The sequence below is a fragment of the Petaurus breviceps genome, unplaced genomic scaffold (genome assembly GCF_028583685.1).
Source record: "Petaurus breviceps papuanus isolate PSGF00001 unplaced genomic scaffold, PetGlider_PUasm1.0 218, whole genome shotgun sequence".
NCBI lineage: Eukaryota > Metazoa > Chordata > Mammalia > Diprotodontia > Petauridae > Petaurus > Petaurus breviceps.
Genome location: NW_027185872.1, coordinates 3,606,794 through 3,624,337, shown reverse-complemented (window position 1 = coordinate 3,624,337; position 17,544 = coordinate 3,606,794). Strand labels below are relative to the sequence as shown.

Sequence of the window (17,544 nt, the reverse complement as noted above, 5' to 3'; positions counted from 1 at the left end):
AATCTAAGTCACCAGCTCCTCCCAGTTCAGGACTTTCTTTTCACATCAACAAGTCCATCCCACAGGTGGGATTAACAAGCTCTGGGTTTTAACACAATCAATTTGAAAACCAAGCAAATACAGGGGAATCTTTAATTGCCATTATTATCACATGACATTACAGGGTGATGGCCTGACTCACTCATGAACTGGATTTAAGGGAGGCAGAGCGGCACATCATCAACCTTGTTCTCTTGTTCTCTCCTCAAAGTCCAGTGGCAAGACAAAAGAAAACTGGCAAAGGCCTGGGGTGCAGCAAAGGAAATTGGTGAATTCCATGTCTGATCAAGCTCTAAGCACTCCACAGCACTGCTGGAATAAATGGTTCCCACTGACCCATTCCACCAAGGGAAGTCTTCACATGCTTGGGTAAACATAGCCAAACTCGTCGATGGTTTGAGGCCTGTCCGTTACTCTTAACCCAGATTAGCCCATCTACAGAGATGGTTTTACCAGGGTGTGGCTTCTTGGAGCCAAATGTGAGAGTAAAGGTGGCCGAGCAGCCCTGAAAAGAATTCAATAAGCCCGCATACCAGAGATGCTAGTCCTCCTGAACACCCCATATACCAGAAGGCAGTAAAGTGGTGCAGTGGATAGATCTGGCAGTAGGAAGACCTGAGTTCTAATGTTGCTTTAGACTCTGAGCAAGTCACAAAACAAGAAAACCCACCACCAAATCTGTTTGCCTCAGTTTCCTCAATTGTAAAATGGAAATAATAACAAAACTTCCCAAGCAGTTTCTGTGAGTATAAAGAAGAGAATATTTTAAGGTCTTTTGTCACAGTGTCTGGCAAATAGTAGATGTTTAATAAATACTTATTTTCTTCCCTTATTCTTCCTCCCTTCCTTCCTTTCTTCCTTATTTTCTTTTTTCCTTCCTTCCTTCTCCCAAGTTTACTCCTCTTCCAAACTTGTGTATTTCTGTTGGGGATACCACCATCCTGCCTGTCATCTATGTTCCCAGATTCAGCAGTTTCTTCCCCGTCTTCCAGAGCTCATCTATCACCAATGAACTTTTTTTAAAATCACAACGACATCAAGTGGTCTCATGATACCTTGATCACCTTCTCTCCAATGTAGACTGAAAGTAAAGCCAACATCTCATCACACCCCACTTCCAAACTCATCCAAGCCACATGTTCAGTCAGGGGGCTCCTCACTTCAGGAAGAGGATGGCACCTGGAGCCTGGGCTTTCTCCAGCCCTGATACAGTGATCACTGCTTGTGAAAATCTTGACCTTAAGCTGAAAATGACTTCACATGATGGTCAGTGAGAAGATTCATATGAGGGTAGCTGACTGATTTGTTCGTAGGTTGAGTTTTGAGAATCTAATGGGGGCTTAAAAACATAAACAGGACAAGACAGATTTTGTCCAATCTGCTTTTGAGATGTTTTCTAAGCAGCAGCCTCAGGCTTGTGAATGAGCTATTCAAGGAAACAACAAGACAGGGGCTGAGCAGGGCTGGGAGACTTCGGGGAGTGCTTGGGAGCCACTGCCAAGCCCATGCCCATTTCAGATCACGTGCCAGCATTCTCAGTTATTTAAATCTGACCATCTGGAGCTTTTTGTGTGGATGGCTCTTTCAATAGTAGAAAAATCATAATATCTCACATTTATATAGCATTTCCCAGCCCATCCAAGTAGCTTAGGAGTGAATTAAAATAAAACTCACCCGTCTGGTATTGTTTTAATAACTTCTGGCTGCTACTTGGGCATTTCTGTATGGTGCTACAGAAGAAATCATCTTCACAAACCAAAGAGACCACATACCATTATCCACTTTGATTTTTATAAATGTCCTCTTAGACACGTGGGGATGAGTGATCTCCGCAGTATGGACAATCCCTCCAATGATGCAAATTGCAACCCCTCCCTACCTGCCTAGCTCATGCATCTATTGTCCAAGTGTGCCCCTGAGTTTCCCTAGAAGGAACTCTACCACCCATCATCACCTTGGGGCCTCCCTGTCCTGCTCTTGATGTCACAGGCTTTCCTTCTTTTTTCTCTTGTCCTTACTCCATGCGTGCCAACATGAAGCCTCCCAGGAAGTGCATATCTGCACTGGAGGCTGTCAGTGAATTGCTGAGATTCAAAGGACAGACTACGTTTGGGGGATGTTATATTCTGAGTACAAGTGACTACTGCACTCATCTGTCAATCTGTCAACAGGTAAGTCTCCATGAAGCGCCAACTCTGTGCTTGGGGGGGAAGAGGTGTTCAGAGGACAAAAAAAGATCCTGATGTTGATTGTCTTCTCTATTATCCTGGGATTCTCATCTACATGCCTCTCTTTTTCTAGTCACTGAGAGTGGAGATAAAAGCTTTCGGTGAAATTAGGGCTGCTCTGATGAGGACCAGAGAGAGAGGATCCCCCTGCATGGACCTGCAGAGTCAGCCCATCACCAGGAATCAGGGGGGAAGAAGAAATGTTTTCTGATGCATTCACGGGGAAAATTTTAAAAAGCTTCTCATTTCTTAGTACTTTATATTCCAAAAAGCAACCCAAAGGACACTGGAGGGCTGCGATACAGGAACATATTTTGGAAGAAAACAAATGTCAGAGTATGAACCCTACAATTTCAATCCTTAAATTGGTTTTAGAAAATGAACTTGTCAGCTGACAATGTTTCCCCTGGTTCAGCGGCACACAGTGATGTCTACCTCAGAATTTAACCACCATGACTCTTCTTAAAGAAAATTAAATACGCTTTTATTGGTAAAAGATGGCAGGGTAAAGAATAGAAGCCTTCCCCAATTGAGAAGGGGCCAAAGGACATGAAGAGGCAGCTATCTGATGAACTGCAATCTACCCACAACCCTACAAAAGACTGATTTGGATCACTAATAACAAGAAAAATGCTAATTAAAGCAGCGCTTGGGGTTTCATCTCACCAGGATAATAGGCAAATGTCAAAAGGAATCAATCAACAAGCATCTGGTAAGTGTCTACTGTGGGTCCAACCACTAATACAGTCAGTGTTGGAGGGGCTGGGTTGCCCCCGTAGGGTTTAGTTCATTCAAATCTCCCAACATTTCTCTGAATTTGTTAGAGTCTTCATTTCTTAGAGTGTTGTAATATTCCACCCTAGTCGTTTCTGCCATTCCGCAATTGATCAGCACTGCCTTTGCTTCTAAGTGCTTACTAGCACGAAACGATTTTCTGGGAATCTCACTGAATGTGGAGCCGTGTTGTTGATCTTGAAATTCTTAGCAGTGGGAGCTTGATCAAAGCATACACACAGGTCAGGCACTTTTATGAAATGATTTTACAATATTTGGACCCGGTAGGAATTCAATGAGTATGGAGTTGGAAGTCTGCCTTTCAGGCTTCAAGATCAGAAATAACATTGCTTTTTCAAGATCCAGAACTATCTCTAAAGAGGAAGTAATAAGACCACTGTTCTTAGCAGTTGTAAGGCATTGCTTCCTTTATTTATTCAATCACACCCATTAAGTGTTTATTGTGCAAAAAAAACCTCAGGTCAGGTGAGCACTAAGGGAGATAAAGGGGCCTTATTATACTAGGGGTAGCTTGAAGAAGACAGTGTTAAAGAGCAAATAGTGGGGTCTCGGCATCAGATAGCTTCCAATCCTCCTGAGCCTGATACTGGACAAAGAGATGTATTTGTAATTGTATCCATCAAGATACAGGTAATAATTGTGCCCATTTAAAAAAATACGTCATGCTTCTCTACCTTCCAACATAGAAATGGTTCAGGCAAGAACAGCGATACTCAAAACTAAACCTTCAAGGTGTCAGAGAGAACTTTGGAGACAAAAAGTGCTTCCTCCAAAGGCACCATTCGGAGTCAGTCTACTAGGGGCAGATTTCTATTTATGGCAGTTAAAGAACACCTGGGTCTGTTTTTAACACATATTCACCATACCACCTCCTGGAGCAAATATCTGAGTCACAAAGAGAATGATCGCCCTTAAGAATCATGGCCACGTGGCTCACCATGTTTAAGAAGTACTCAACACTGGTAAATCTAGAAACCACAAATGCCTTGGTCCCAGATATGTGGTTTCCCCAGATCAAATCTACCGGCAAAGACTTGTCTCTTTCCTTTTGTTTTGTTTTCACTTTCGTCTTCATATTCCTGGCATCTAGCACAGAATGGGTATTTTAAAAAATATTTTTAGAGTAATTGAAAATAGCTGAAGGAATCAAGTGAGGGTTCTGGGTCACCATCAAAGCCCAAAGCATGCTATAATGATGAATGCACTAAGGAAATTCTCATTGATGATATTTATGGCTTTCCCATTCAACATCTCCTTTATTGAGAGTTTACTTAACTTTGTTTTATTTTCCCCCAAGTTCACATCAACCATTTGAGGAGATCCAGCCCTAAAATCCTGATGGAGGAAGCTGGGGTGATGAACATTTCAAAATCTGCTCCCAATTGGCCAAAGTTCCCTGGGGAGGCACCATGGCACTGAAGGATTCTAATAGATGGGCATGGGAAGGTTGTGTGCAAATGAACAGAGGTGGGTGACAGCTTGCCATATTTGGACAACAGCTCATGATCCCACTGGGCAAGAACAAAGAGAGAGAATACGGAATGAGACAGTCTGTAGGCAATTAGATTGTGTGTGTGTGTGTGAACATTCACACATATACACACATAGGGCCAGTGACAGACTGTGTTCTAAGGATTGGTCTGGCCAAGAATGGAAGCATTTATCCCCAGAGTAGTCCCAGGGGACTAAGTTTATCAGCCAAAGCATCACCCAAGACAGTATAACTGATGAAATGAGAGTGAGCATGATTCAATGAACTAGGGTTACAATAGAACCTGGCTGAGTAGGGCTTGATGTGGGAGCTGGCAATGTTCTCCAAAGACAAGCAGTGACTGGCAGGCTGATCTTCCCATAGCCACTTAGAAGCGGCATCACATTTTGCTTTGTATCCCAGTTTTAAGTGTTTCTGAAGATTTAAACTAGTTTATGTCTAATGTACAGTGAATGTGTCACGAAAGAATGAATAATCCTTCTTTATGTATTCCATTCTGGTGTCTGCTCCTTGCCCCTGAGCGCACTACGAGCAGAGTCATGAGGAGGAGGAAGGAAATACTGGTCCGGTTGTCCAGATAAGGGAGCAGCAGGGAAATAGCTGCCATCCTTGGTGAGGAGTAGCTGACAGATATTATAGTTCAAAGAGGCAGTCTGGTGTGCTGGAAAAAAACGTGAAAGTGGCCATGAGGCAGGATGCATGAGCTTGATCTTGCCTCTACTGACTGATGAGACAAGGGAATTTAGATGACTCTTCACCTCTATGGGGCTCTATTTCCTCTTCTGTAAAACCTGGTTGTTGGACTGGATGATCTCCATGGTTTTCTTGAAACCGAATACAATACTGTGGTCTACATGAATACATACCACATGTCTCTGTTGCTATCACTGTAGAGAGGGTGGGATTCTTTGTGGTACAGATATGCAAAGGGTGGAGGACTTACATTGTGTTTTTCACATGGAAAGTTGCCCAAGAGCATGCCTACTCTAGAGGCTGTGCCCCTAGAGCAAAGGCATGTCTTGGGGGTGACCTGAATGTTGGACACTCTTGAGCCATCTTCTCCCCTGGCTAAGCCTCTTATTCCCAGCAGACTAAGGATTTAGGACAACTGCAGAAATTCCATACCACCTCCAAGGACAAAAGTGAATAAAGCACAAGTTTGTTAGAACAATTGTATTCTGTTACTGACTAGAGCCAGGAAGTGGAAAGAACACTCGTCTATCGGTTAAGAACAACCTATAATTGCTGGCCAGCAGACAGTGGAAAGAAGTGTCACATCTGGGCTTCATGGTCCCACTAACCAACTGATGCCGTATAACCTCAATAGAGACTTCACTGAAGCAAGGCAATTCTTGTAGTCCTGCCTTACTTCCTAGCCCACTGACACAGAGAAATCCTCTCCTCTTTCCATGCCTCCCACATCTCTCCCTCCTCCTGTTCATTCAGCTGAGGTATCTTGATCTCAAGAAAACTTGATATCATCTCCTTCTCTCCTCTCCTTCCCAGCCTTTAACAAAGAGTCCTCGTTGCCAAGGATAACCCCTCCAGATGTGCCCTTGGTCATCCCCTCTCATCTTGTCCTGCTTCCACTTTCACTGCTCTAAAGTCTCTCCCTATCTACTTTTTCTTCATCTACTTCCTGCCTTCAAATAGGTCAAAGTTTCAGTCATTCTTGAAAGTCTAAGGATCTGCCATGCTCTCAAGAAACCATCCCATTGCCATTCCCAATGAGAGTGAAACCCCTAGAAAAAACTTTCTATGCTTTTTGCCTTTCCTTCCTCTCCTTTCCCTCACTTCTCAATCCTTCCCAAATGCCAGAAACCTCCTTCCCTATCCCATTTCATGTTTTTGTCTCTCTCCGGAAGACACATGTATACATGCACATTGCTTCCCTCAACAAAATGGAAACTCCATGAGACAAGAGACTCCTTCATTTTATGGCTTTGAATTTCCAGTCTACCCCATTGGCTGCCTCATAAATGTCTACCAATTGAGAGGAACAGTATTAGTAAAGAAAGAGGCTGCCTGAGGCCCGGCTGGGTACAATTTGGACTTCCTTGGTAAGGGCAACTGGACTTCTCCTTTCTTATATATCTATTTCAATAAGTAGGAATGCTCAGAGAGGTCTGTGCTAGACTGGGGTCACACTGCTCCAGAGCCCAGCTGATATACATTCTCATTGGAGACACTGAGGATCAGCTCTGGCTGGTGATTTGGTAGAGAGCTGCCCACCTGTGCCATGCCCACTGCACTCACTTGAGAGAAGGGGTGGATGTGGCAGGCACTGAGCGTAACCCTAACATGGTGATTATTCACGTATACAACTGGGGTTCCCCAATCCAATTACTGGAAATTTGCACAAAGCTATTTAAATTATCTTGTTTAAATATGCAAAGGTGGAAATATTCCAAGAAATAAACTCAAGGGAACTTTCTGAAATTCCTTTGTGATGAGCTGAGAATCACAGAGCTATTTCCATCAGGGAATAATGTGCTACCCAGCAAGGCATCAAAACTCTGACTCCCAGACATTTGGAAAAGAAGTAGAGCCAACATATTCATGAGAGGGGTTATTCAAGGAAGCAAGTGTGTGTATGGATAATAACAACAGGGATCACTCACTGTGGGTAACAGGGTTAAGTAACTTGCCCAGGGTCACACAGCTAGGAAGTGTCTGAGGCCAGATACTGTTGGGATACTCCCTTTCTTAAAAAAAAATCACCAGGCAGAGAAGGCAGCCTTCGGTGTGTCTAGGCACAGTCTTCATTTGTTCCCTAAATCAATTCATCTCCTAAAGGTGTCCCATAAATAGCATTTCTATGATGTGTCATAGCCACCCCCTACCCTGACAGGGTATATAGCAAAAAAGAAAGGCAGCCTAATCTAGTGGACAGAGATGTGGCCTTGGAGCCAGCAAGGGCTGGCTTAAAGTCCAGCTGTTGGCACATGCTGGCTATTGGCCCTTAGGCAAGTCAATCTCACAAAGCTTGTTTAGACAATCCCTTAAGTCTTTGAGTTGCAGAGAAAATGCCAACTTTTTCTTGGTAGAGGGAGATTCTTCATTTGGCAATTTACAACACCAATGAAATCATAAGGCCAGTGGGTATCCCTGTTCTACGAACAGCAAGAGGTCCAGAAAGAGCTTTCTTAAGTGCAGTACTCTTTCCTGAAATTAATTCTAGTCAATCGATCAAGTGAGTTTAAGATATTTTCATGAATGACTTTTCTCCCTCAAATTACTCCATTCAACTCTGTATTATCTGGGATGTGGTCACCCATTGTAGAGGCCATCAAGATTCCTTACTGAAGATGCTGGATGCCCCATGCCCTGCTTCATTCTCCAGATGCCAGAGAAAGCCTCCACATTTATTTGTAGAAAATCATTCTGGTTGACACAGAGACAAGTCCTTGGCATCCATGAGGCCACTAGTAAGTACATTCTATGGTTTGCTTCCCCCCACCTCCACCCCCCTCCCTCCACCCTCCCCTGAGTGGCCAATAACTTGTATTTCCTTGGCCTCATTGGCACCGACTTAGTGAGTGAGAGGGGTCAAGGAGATTCTCATAACTCAAATAATCCTTCTTTCTTTTGCTTTCTTGTGGCCTGGAATAGAGGAAAGATAAGGGAAAAAAACGTTCAATTCTCCTCCAAAAGTCTAACTAAAGCAGAAGTAAAGCCCCACTTGTGGGTGAAGGCTGGAGTTTCTGCAGTTGTCCTTGAAGAGAGAGGTTTAGGTAGGGAAGAGTATGGTTCAATGGCTGTCCAACATGCAGGTCCCATCAAGACACCCTCTTACTCTAGGTGCTTAGCCTCTCCAACACCAGCTACCTAAGACAGTGGGTGCCCTGCTGTCCTACATGAAGTTTATGGTGATATGGATGAACTCAATGATGCAAATGAGAAAATCACTGTTCACATCAATCATGGGCAAAACAGACATGATTGCCAAAAAAACAGGAAAATGTCTTACTTGGTTAAGAATGTCTTGTTTCTGAGGTGCATGGAAGAAAAGAGAAAACATACATGTTAATTTCATGCATTTTATACTGTTTGGGACTAAAATTGTTTCACTGAAAGTTTACTTTTAAAATAGATTTTAAAGAAAAAAATATATATCTTCAATAATTCATTTTTAAAAGAATGAACTCTAAAATTAATCGTTATGATCCATGGATTTGACTTTAATTCAATTCCATACACATTTACTAGGCACCTATTACTTCTGACCTAGGGAGAAACAAAGGCAAGTGAGATGTAAAACTTACCCTTGAGAGTTTTCAGTCTAGTAAGAGAGACCAGTTATATGTGTGTGCCTACATACACACATGTCTGCACATGCGCACATAAATGACAAAACTGAATAAAATATGACCCCAATTAGCACAAAGTAACATGAGAATCTCAGAGGGGGAGAGAACACTGATGACCTGGGAAATTCCAGAAGGTTCCACTCAGTATAAGGCTTTTGAAGAGGCATCTTGAAGGAGAAATAAAATTTTAGCTGGTTGAATTGGACTGGAAAGGCATTCTGGGAATGAGGTGAGCAAAAGGATAGTAATGGACAAAGGCACCCACGGAACTGAGAATCCCTTACTTTGGTGGGAGTTACCATCTATACAGTGAGTGATGGGAATGTGTCCAGGAGAGCTTGGAAGGCCAGTCATATGGGCGGAACCTTCTTTCTCTAGCAGCAAAATCAGGAAGAATGAACAGTAAACGTTTCTCCATCGTGATTCACTCTACAATATCCATCATTTCAAAGCAATAAATCGTTGTTCTTATTTACCAAACGAAAGCATGAGTTAGGAATGAGAAGCGCTTTACCCTCCCAATCTATAGCCTTAAAAAGATTCTAAACATCTTTAAAGTCAGATTTTTGGTGAAGTTAAAAGGGCCTTTGAGCACAGGAACAGAAAAAGAGTCTTCCCTTCCCAGGCCTGTCAGATTTCTATCTGGTACAGAATGAATTTTAGTGCTTGCAATATTGCTTTCAGCCTCCCCTGCTTCCCCCAACAAACTCTCATTCTCCCTTCCCCCTCTCCTTCTCTCCCTCCTTTCCAACCCTTCACTCAGAACTCCCTTTCCCTCTCCTGTCCTTCAGTGTGTCTCTATCTCTCTTTCTCCTCCTCCCTTTTCTTGACTTCTCTATGGTTCTCTCTTCCCTTATTTCTATCTCCTTTTTCCCCTCCTCCCCAGCTTCAACCCCTGTACACACCATCATAAAATTAATTACAGAAGTAGAATACTGTGTATGCCATGACAAAACTGGTTGGAAGTATCATCGGTTACTTCTTTATCAAAACATCCTTGGATTGCTAACCTTCTGTAACTGCATTATTTAATGTACACAGTGTGGCAGTGTGGTCAGCCACCCTTGTAGGGGACGTGGGATCCATTCAGACCTCTGACCCTTCTTGGTTATGTGACTTTGGATAGGGCCCCAAACAACTCTGTGAGCGCACAAAGAACCGAGAAGATGCTGGTCTGTCCTGACAAAGGACATTCCTCATGGGTAGTCCAGGAAGCGGGAGATTCAACCTACCAACATGAGGCTGAACTGAAAGCATGGGGACCCTGAAATACTCCCCAAGAAGGGTCTTCATTGAATGAAATGTTCCAGGGAAGTGAATCATGGTGCCTGGAGGAGTGTCCCATGGTAGACTCCAGGCTAGGTGACTCCTTCATGGTTTTCAGCCCCCAGAACGAAGTCTGAAGAGGCACTGGTTCTCAGTCAGATGAGGCCATGCTCCAAATTGTGCATCACTTCATGCCCCTCGTGAATTAGATATTTATGGTGTCTGCTAAGTCTTCTATCTCTAAGGGTAGATGAAAATAATTCAGGACACACACCAGTGGCCATCAGCACTTTTCCTGTTTCGTCCTCACCTCCCCCCCAAGCATTTTTGCTCTAATTAAACAGCACAATAAACTAGGAAGTACTTCTAGAATCACTATGACAATTCTGCTAGATTTCCAATAGCTGCCTGACCAGGGATGAGTAACGTGATGACCACGTCTAGGCTTCAGACAAAGGCAGCTGGGTGCTACAGCAGATAAAGCATCAGGCCTGGAACAAGAAGACCTGAGTTCAAGTCTGATATTACTTACTTGTGAAACACAGGCCAAGTCACTTAGTCTCTGTTTGCCTCAGTGTCCTCAACTGTAAAATGAGAAACATAATAACACCTATTGCCCAGGACTGTTGTGAGGATAAAACGAGAAACTGTGCAGCACCTCTCAGCGTGTGAGGCACGCTCTCCTCCCCCCTAACATCCTAGGATGGCCACTTTAAAAAGGGCTGCAATTCATCTGCAAACAGGTGCCAAATTGCATGAACTAAGGAGGAAACCATTTATGCAGGAAACAAAATTAAGTCATTATATCCATCGCTGTAGAAGACACATGTACATCCATCCCATATACATACTGATGTATCATACATTTGTGTTTTTTGTACAGATGCATACGTCTTCAAAGTAACTAAAAATATTTTCCTGGTCTCTGGCAGGCCAAAGCTGCCTCTGAACAACAATAATATGGTTTAATATTCTCTAGGCACTTAAAGAATTTTCAAATATATAATAAGACTGATTAACAAGCATCTTAAAGGAACAGCTGTCCCTTGCAGAGTTTCAAAACACTTGGGAGGGATGTGAGTGGATCGGCATCTGTACAGATGTGTGCACAGTTTTCTCAGAGGAAAAGGGATAAATTATTCATGCCAAAGGAAAGGAGAATCCATCATAGTCTTCATTTGTCTGGAACCATTGAGCCCCAGTAAACAACCATCCTTACCAACCAACTCTGGGCTGAATTAGATAAGTCAGTCCAGAAAAGAAAGTTCTCCCTCCACGGGTATATCAGAGCTCTCTAGGCACTGGGGTCCCCTGGGGTGCACTAGATGAGGTAACTGGGTCTAGAGACTTGTATGGCCTAAAACATGGCTTTGTCTACTGTCCAACTGTGCCAACCATTTCTTAATTACCTCTTACTGGCTCTTACCAAGACAGATATTAATCTGAAAACTCAACATTAAACATCATTAAGTTCCTCCAAAAGGAGTTTGGGCAAGACATTCAGACTAAAAAGTCACTATCTTCCCCCAAGTTCAAATCATTTGTCATTTTCCAGCTGCTCTATATTTCTATAATGGATTTCACCCATCGATCGTCAGATTTATGAAGAGTTCCTGAATTATTAAAAAGCCTGACATCACATTTGTCTTAAACAACAAATCAGGTAATTAGCCTGTAAACTGCTGCCCCATGACTGAAAAGCCTCCTGGTATAATAAATCATTTCATTGGTAATGAGTCCCAAGGGACCTGTTAACAAGTGATCAGCAGCAGCGCTGAGGTCACTTTGTAAACAACAACATGTTCCAGCTGAATGTTCAGCCTGATTCAAAGCAGATTTGCAACTGTGCAATGGTTTCCAAACATGTCCCATCCTCAAGGGTCTTCAGCTCCAGAAACACCAGGATATTCACATCAATAGCATTTCCAGGGCACTGGAATAAGTCCCTGGAGGTAGAGTTTTGATTTCCACGCTGCTTTCTTGGACTTCAAGTTTGTCATAAATCAATAGTAGCTTCATCTGTATGAATCCAAAAAGAAGATGGAATCAGCTGGGTTGTTATGGGAGACAAGAATCTTCTGGTAACTGCAGTATGAGAGAATGACTTTTAATGACCTTCCTTGGATTCATCTAGTCACTGGAAGTACCAGGGCTGAAACACTTTTTTTTTTTCTTTTGCAAATGAACCTGGTCCAATATGGAAGACAACATCAATGGCTCTGAGAAATCAGAATGGAGAAAAGAGAAGACGGAATCTGAGAGGAAGCATTGTGGGAGCATGGATGAATAGAGGGGGAGAGGAGGCCAGCGGAAAGGCTCTGGTGTAGACAACTTGTGACTGAAAACCAAACAGACAGCTCAGGGGTTGGATTGTAGGAACTCAATATAAGTGCTGTCAGTTCCAAGGGTGCTCACTTCTAAAAGGTTGGGGGGAGGCAGGGGAGAGGGAGAAAGGGAGGGAGAGGGAGGAGAAAGAAAAGGGAAGGTAAAAAGGGAGGGGGAAGAGGGAAGGAGAGGAAGAGAGACAGGGAGAGGCAGAGAGAAAGGAGAAGGGATAGAGGGGGAAAGGGACAGGGAGGGGGAGAGAGGGAGAGGCAAAGAGAAAGGGGAAGGGAGAAAGGGAGAGGGAGAGAGAGGGAAGGAGGGAGGAAGGGAGGGAGGAAGGTAGAGACAGAGAGAGACAGAGAGGGAGATACAGAGAGAGATGGGAGGGAGAGACAGAAACAGAGATAGAGACAGAGAAAGAAAGAGAGAGAGGGAGAGAGAAGAGACAGAGAGAGAGACAGAGAAAGAAAGAGAGAGAGAGAGGGAGAGAAAAGAGACAGAGACAGATAGAGAAAGACAGAGAGAGACAGAGAGGGAGGACAGGGAGAAGGAGAGGGAAAGGGAGAGAGGGAGAAAATGAGTTTTAGCTGATAAAAGCTATAAGCAAGAATCTAACTGGATCAGAGTCTAATCAGAATCTAATCATGAAGAAGTTTCCCAGCAGGTAACTGAAGTCTCTCTGTCAAAGATCACTCTCGAACTGGGCACTACGACTGAAGAAGTCAGGCACCAACTCAACCAGACTGTCTCTATCTCAATCTCCTGTAAACAGTAAGTTCTCAGCCTACAGGAGAGAGGCAGGAATGGAAGGGAGATGAAACAGGAGAGAATTCTTGGAATCATTGCATGTAAGATCTCTGGAGTAACTGATCCAGAACTCCCAGAAGTCCCAAGACCAGAGGGTGCTGAGAGGGGGAACAGCAGGAGCTGAGGGCACATTCTCCCCATGCTCTACCTCCCATCTCTGTGCTCCAACAAGTTACAACATACCAATTCTGTCTCTGGGTGTGCTCCCTGCACAGATGCTGATAGCGAGCCCTCCTTACATAAGCTCCAGCTGGTCAGTCTGAGATGGACCAGGTGAGGAGTCTCTCTGGACTGGCCAGGCTCTCCCTGGATGACAGTCCATCAGTAAGTCAAGATCAGCAGTCTTTCTAGCTTGCCAGAATCTGCCAAAGTTTATTCTGTCCCGACCTTGGAGGCAGAGGAATGGGTGGGAAATATCGCTGAGAATCTGAACAGATCATTGTAACTATCTTTAGGAAGACCAATGGCTGCACACAGAAGGAGGTATCTAAGCTCTATTCAGTTCTAAGCCATGAAATAAGGGACAGGCACACCCTTCCTTCCCCATTCTATCCTCCTGCATTGCTGCAGGAATCTGTAGCAGGAGGAGGGAGGGAGAGAGTTCAGTGCTGAGAATACAAAATAATTCAACTTAAAACGAACACCAACAATGATGTCTGATATCTATGTAAGCACTTTCAAGGTTTGCAAAGCTCTTTACAAATGTTACCTCACTTGATGCTCAAAAACTGGGGGGGGGGGACAGGGACGATGATGGAGCCCATTCTGTGGATGAGGAAACTAAGGCAGAGAGAGGTTATGTGACTGGCATGAAGTCCTCCTACAGCTAGTAAGTGTTTCAGGCCAGATTAGAACACAGGTGTTCTTGACTCCACGACCAGCCATGTGCCCCTAGATGCCCAGGACTATGTGATATTGGTGGGCATCCCATCGGGGCTGAGCTGTGAGGCTGGCTAGCTTCCTCTGCACCCCCCCCCACACACAGAACAATCTGCCAGGATTCTCAGACATGTCATAGGGGCTCCATTGATCCCTGTCCTCCCCCCCCCTCCTCCAGAAGCACTTTCTGTTGGCCTTCCTCTCTCCAGCCCGGCATTTCCAGCAGCCCAAACCAGCAGCAGGCACTTCATGCCTCTTTTCCAACTGAGGCCTATCATCTTACATTCCAAAGACGTCTTAGGAATCCTAAATCTGGAGGGGCAGATGAAGGCCTTTGGCCAGCTGCCTGGGACCGGTATCGGACTTTGTCTGATGGTGGTTGGGGTGGGTGGGGAGTGGGGGGGAGGGAAAAGGCTTGCTTGCCTTCACTCTGCTCCACACTGCTCCATAGACCTGGGCCAAAGGCTCTATCAGAGGCTGGAATCAATATCCAGGTGAAACAAAAATCAATGCTCCTTTTTTTTACCCTTTGACCCAAAGGGCCAAATTATCCATATAAAGACCAATAAAGATGTGACTTACACAAAATCAAGACATGATCTAAAAATCTATATTCGGTCTTAGACATTTTGGCCATAAAACATTAATTAGGACACACAAAGGGGCCAGGGAGGAGGCCAGGGCTGGCACGCTGAGGTCAGAGGCAGGAAACCTCAGCTTTGGGGCTTCTTCTGAAAATTGTCCTAGAGCAATTCATCTGAGGCCCAGTTTCCACATCTGTACAATGGAGACAGTAACAGCATCCCCTTCTCAGCAGCACTGAGTAGGCTCACGTGAGACAAGCCGCGTCCAGGGCTTTGCAAACCTTAAAACGCTCCTCCGAGGATGGGAGCTACTATCACCACTGTGTCTGGCTGTTCTGTCCAGGTGAGAGGCCGTGCAGGCAGCAGAGGGAGCTGTGGCCTGTAGCAGGAGGGCCGTGGGGCAGGCCTGTCTCTTACTTGTGGGACCTCACAACTTTTCTTGGCCTCAGTTTCTGCACCTGTACAATGGGGGCACTTGGGCTCGAGGGTCCTTTCCAGTTCTAAATCTGTGACCCTGCAACTCCTCCCTTCCTTCCCACCATCTGCGGTTGTAATTTAGCTTTTATTTTTCAAAGAGGACCAATGATGTCACAAGGAGATGCCGTGATTTAGGCAAAAATTTAGGCAAAAATGATGCAGAGCTGCATGAAGACAAGGCTCACTCCATCTTCTAGTCACTCAAGGCCACTACCATACAGAAGTCAGGCCCAGTGGTGATGGCCAGGGATGCAGAGGATGACCTTGGCATCTTCAATGTCCAACAAAGCTCTCCACAGAGCCTGCTTTGGCCTCCTTCATGGCCATTGGCACAAACTGTCCTCTTTGACCCATTCTGCCAAGGGAAGACTTCACAGAGGGGTAGAAAGCCTTCCTCTGACTCACTGAAGGGTTTGAGACTTAGAATGAGCCTTAAACTGGCTTCACCATCTGCAGAGAAGGCTTCACAGGAGTGTGGCCCTTGAGCATTCTAGAGCTGCTCGGGGCTTGGGGGAGAGTGGGATGACAGGTAGACTGACGCTGAAGGCAGATAAGCAGCCTTAGTGATTCTAGTCTAAGGCAGCCTCCCACAGGAGCCTCAAGTAAAGAGGCTGAGGGTGGCTAGTCTGGAGAAAGACGGGGAACGCGAGAGTTGTCTTCCAGCACTCAAGGCCCATCAAGGGAAAGCAGGGACTGAGGCATTCCGTTTGGCCCCAGAGGACAGACCTGGGACCAAAGGGTGCAGAAAAGTTCATTTATTTAGGCTCCATGCCAGGAATAACTTTCAAATTTAATGGAACTACCCCAAACTACAGTGGGCTCATCATAGGGAATGGACATGCCCATTCTTTAAAGAGCACAGGGACTATGTAGGAATAGCTCCCAAAAGTCAATGAGTTGACCAATCAACAAGACAAGAATGTTCTAAGAACGGTACAAAGGGCCAGGTTACAGATAAACAGTCAGGTCAGCGGCTGACCTCCAGGAGCTCACATCCTAATGAGCAGACACCTGTACCGTAGTACACACATTTAGGACCCAGAGTATGTGGAAGGCAACCTTAGAGAGAAGGGGCAAGGGTAGGGGCTTGTATGGAACAAGGGCTTCTGCAGACAGAGGCCTCTGAAGCAGGCCTGGAGGGGAGCCAGGGTGAGATGTGTCTAGCTCAGTGTGTCAACAGAAAAGGCACAGTCATGAAGCCATTTCACTTATCCTTCCCTCTCTTTCTCCCTCCCATTCCCTGAGCTCCCAGACTGGCCCAGCCCCATTATTCTTTCACTGGCCAGTCCCTTAATTAATGTTACTCCACTGATAAGGCACCACCGAAGGGCCCAATTCTGGGTCTGGAATTCTGGGCCCTAAATCAAGGTGATGGGAAAGTGAGGGGGTCAGAGACCATGCCACACAAGGATCCAAGAAAGGAAGCTGGGATGTGAAATCTGGAGGAGAGAAGACTGGGGTGGGATTTGGGTGTCACCAACCAGAAGAGCCCCAAGAAGAATGGACCACCTCTGGGGGGGAGGGGGGGTGCCAGAGGTTGTCCAGGAAAGTCTTGTTTCCAGTGACTTCATAAGTAATCAGGTATTCAAGATTCTTTCCCAGTCATGGTTCATATGAGAAGGCCTTGGAGGAACCCAAACCCTGATGACTTATGCATACATTTACATTACATTTACATAATTCACATGGAAATTAGGAGACAAAAGGAATTCCCCATCTTCCCGAAATGTTACAATAACATATTGAATGAAACAAGAAAAATGTAGCCTTACCCCCTCAGGATTATACTTTGCCAGAACGCCATTGCCGTGAAATTCTCCCAGAACATCCTTGATTTTTTTTGTAGAATCTAAGAGAAAAGAAAATAAAGCAATATAATTCATTATTATTCAGTTAGAATTCATATTATATAATATGAATATTATATACATACACATAATTCAGTATTATAATTCATCCCTCTTACAACAGATTAGACTAAGGAACACAAATGTCTGTTTGTGGTAGCCTTTCCTTTTCCCCCCTCAAATTAGTGACCATTTATTAAGCCCCTACTGTGTGCAAGCCAGTTGACTGTGCTGTGAATGCTTAAAGGAAAACCCAACAGTCTCTTCTCTCCGGTTACTAATGTTAAACCTGAGGATACAGAATATTTCTTGATGGTAACCACTCCTGCCTATCAAGAGGAAGAGATACAAAAAATACGGGCTACAAACTGATTTCTGCACAAAGTAAAACTGTAAAGGACACCAAGAAGAGAGGAAATCAAGGCCATGGGATTTTCTTATTTTCCGTTTTAGTATTTGAACATTTTAATTATTTCTTTTGGACTTCCTTTTTCA

General features: G+C 44.5%; 1 protein-coding gene across 1 annotated transcript in view; it reads right to left on the bottom strand.

Moving 5' to 3' along the window:
- Positions 1 to 17,544, bottom strand: part of DGKB (diacylglycerol kinase beta) — a 698,074-nt gene that overhangs the window by 512,581 nt on the left and 167,949 nt on the right. The window contains exons 3-4 of the mRNA XM_069094439.1: positions 16,975 to 17,051; positions 8,525 to 8,545 (exon numbers count right to left, since the gene is read on the bottom strand). Coding sequence (XP_068950540.1) covers positions 8,525 to 8,545; positions 16,975 to 17,051 — 98 coding nt within the window. The remainder of the gene's footprint in view (positions 1 to 8,524; positions 8,546 to 16,974; positions 17,052 to 17,544) is intronic.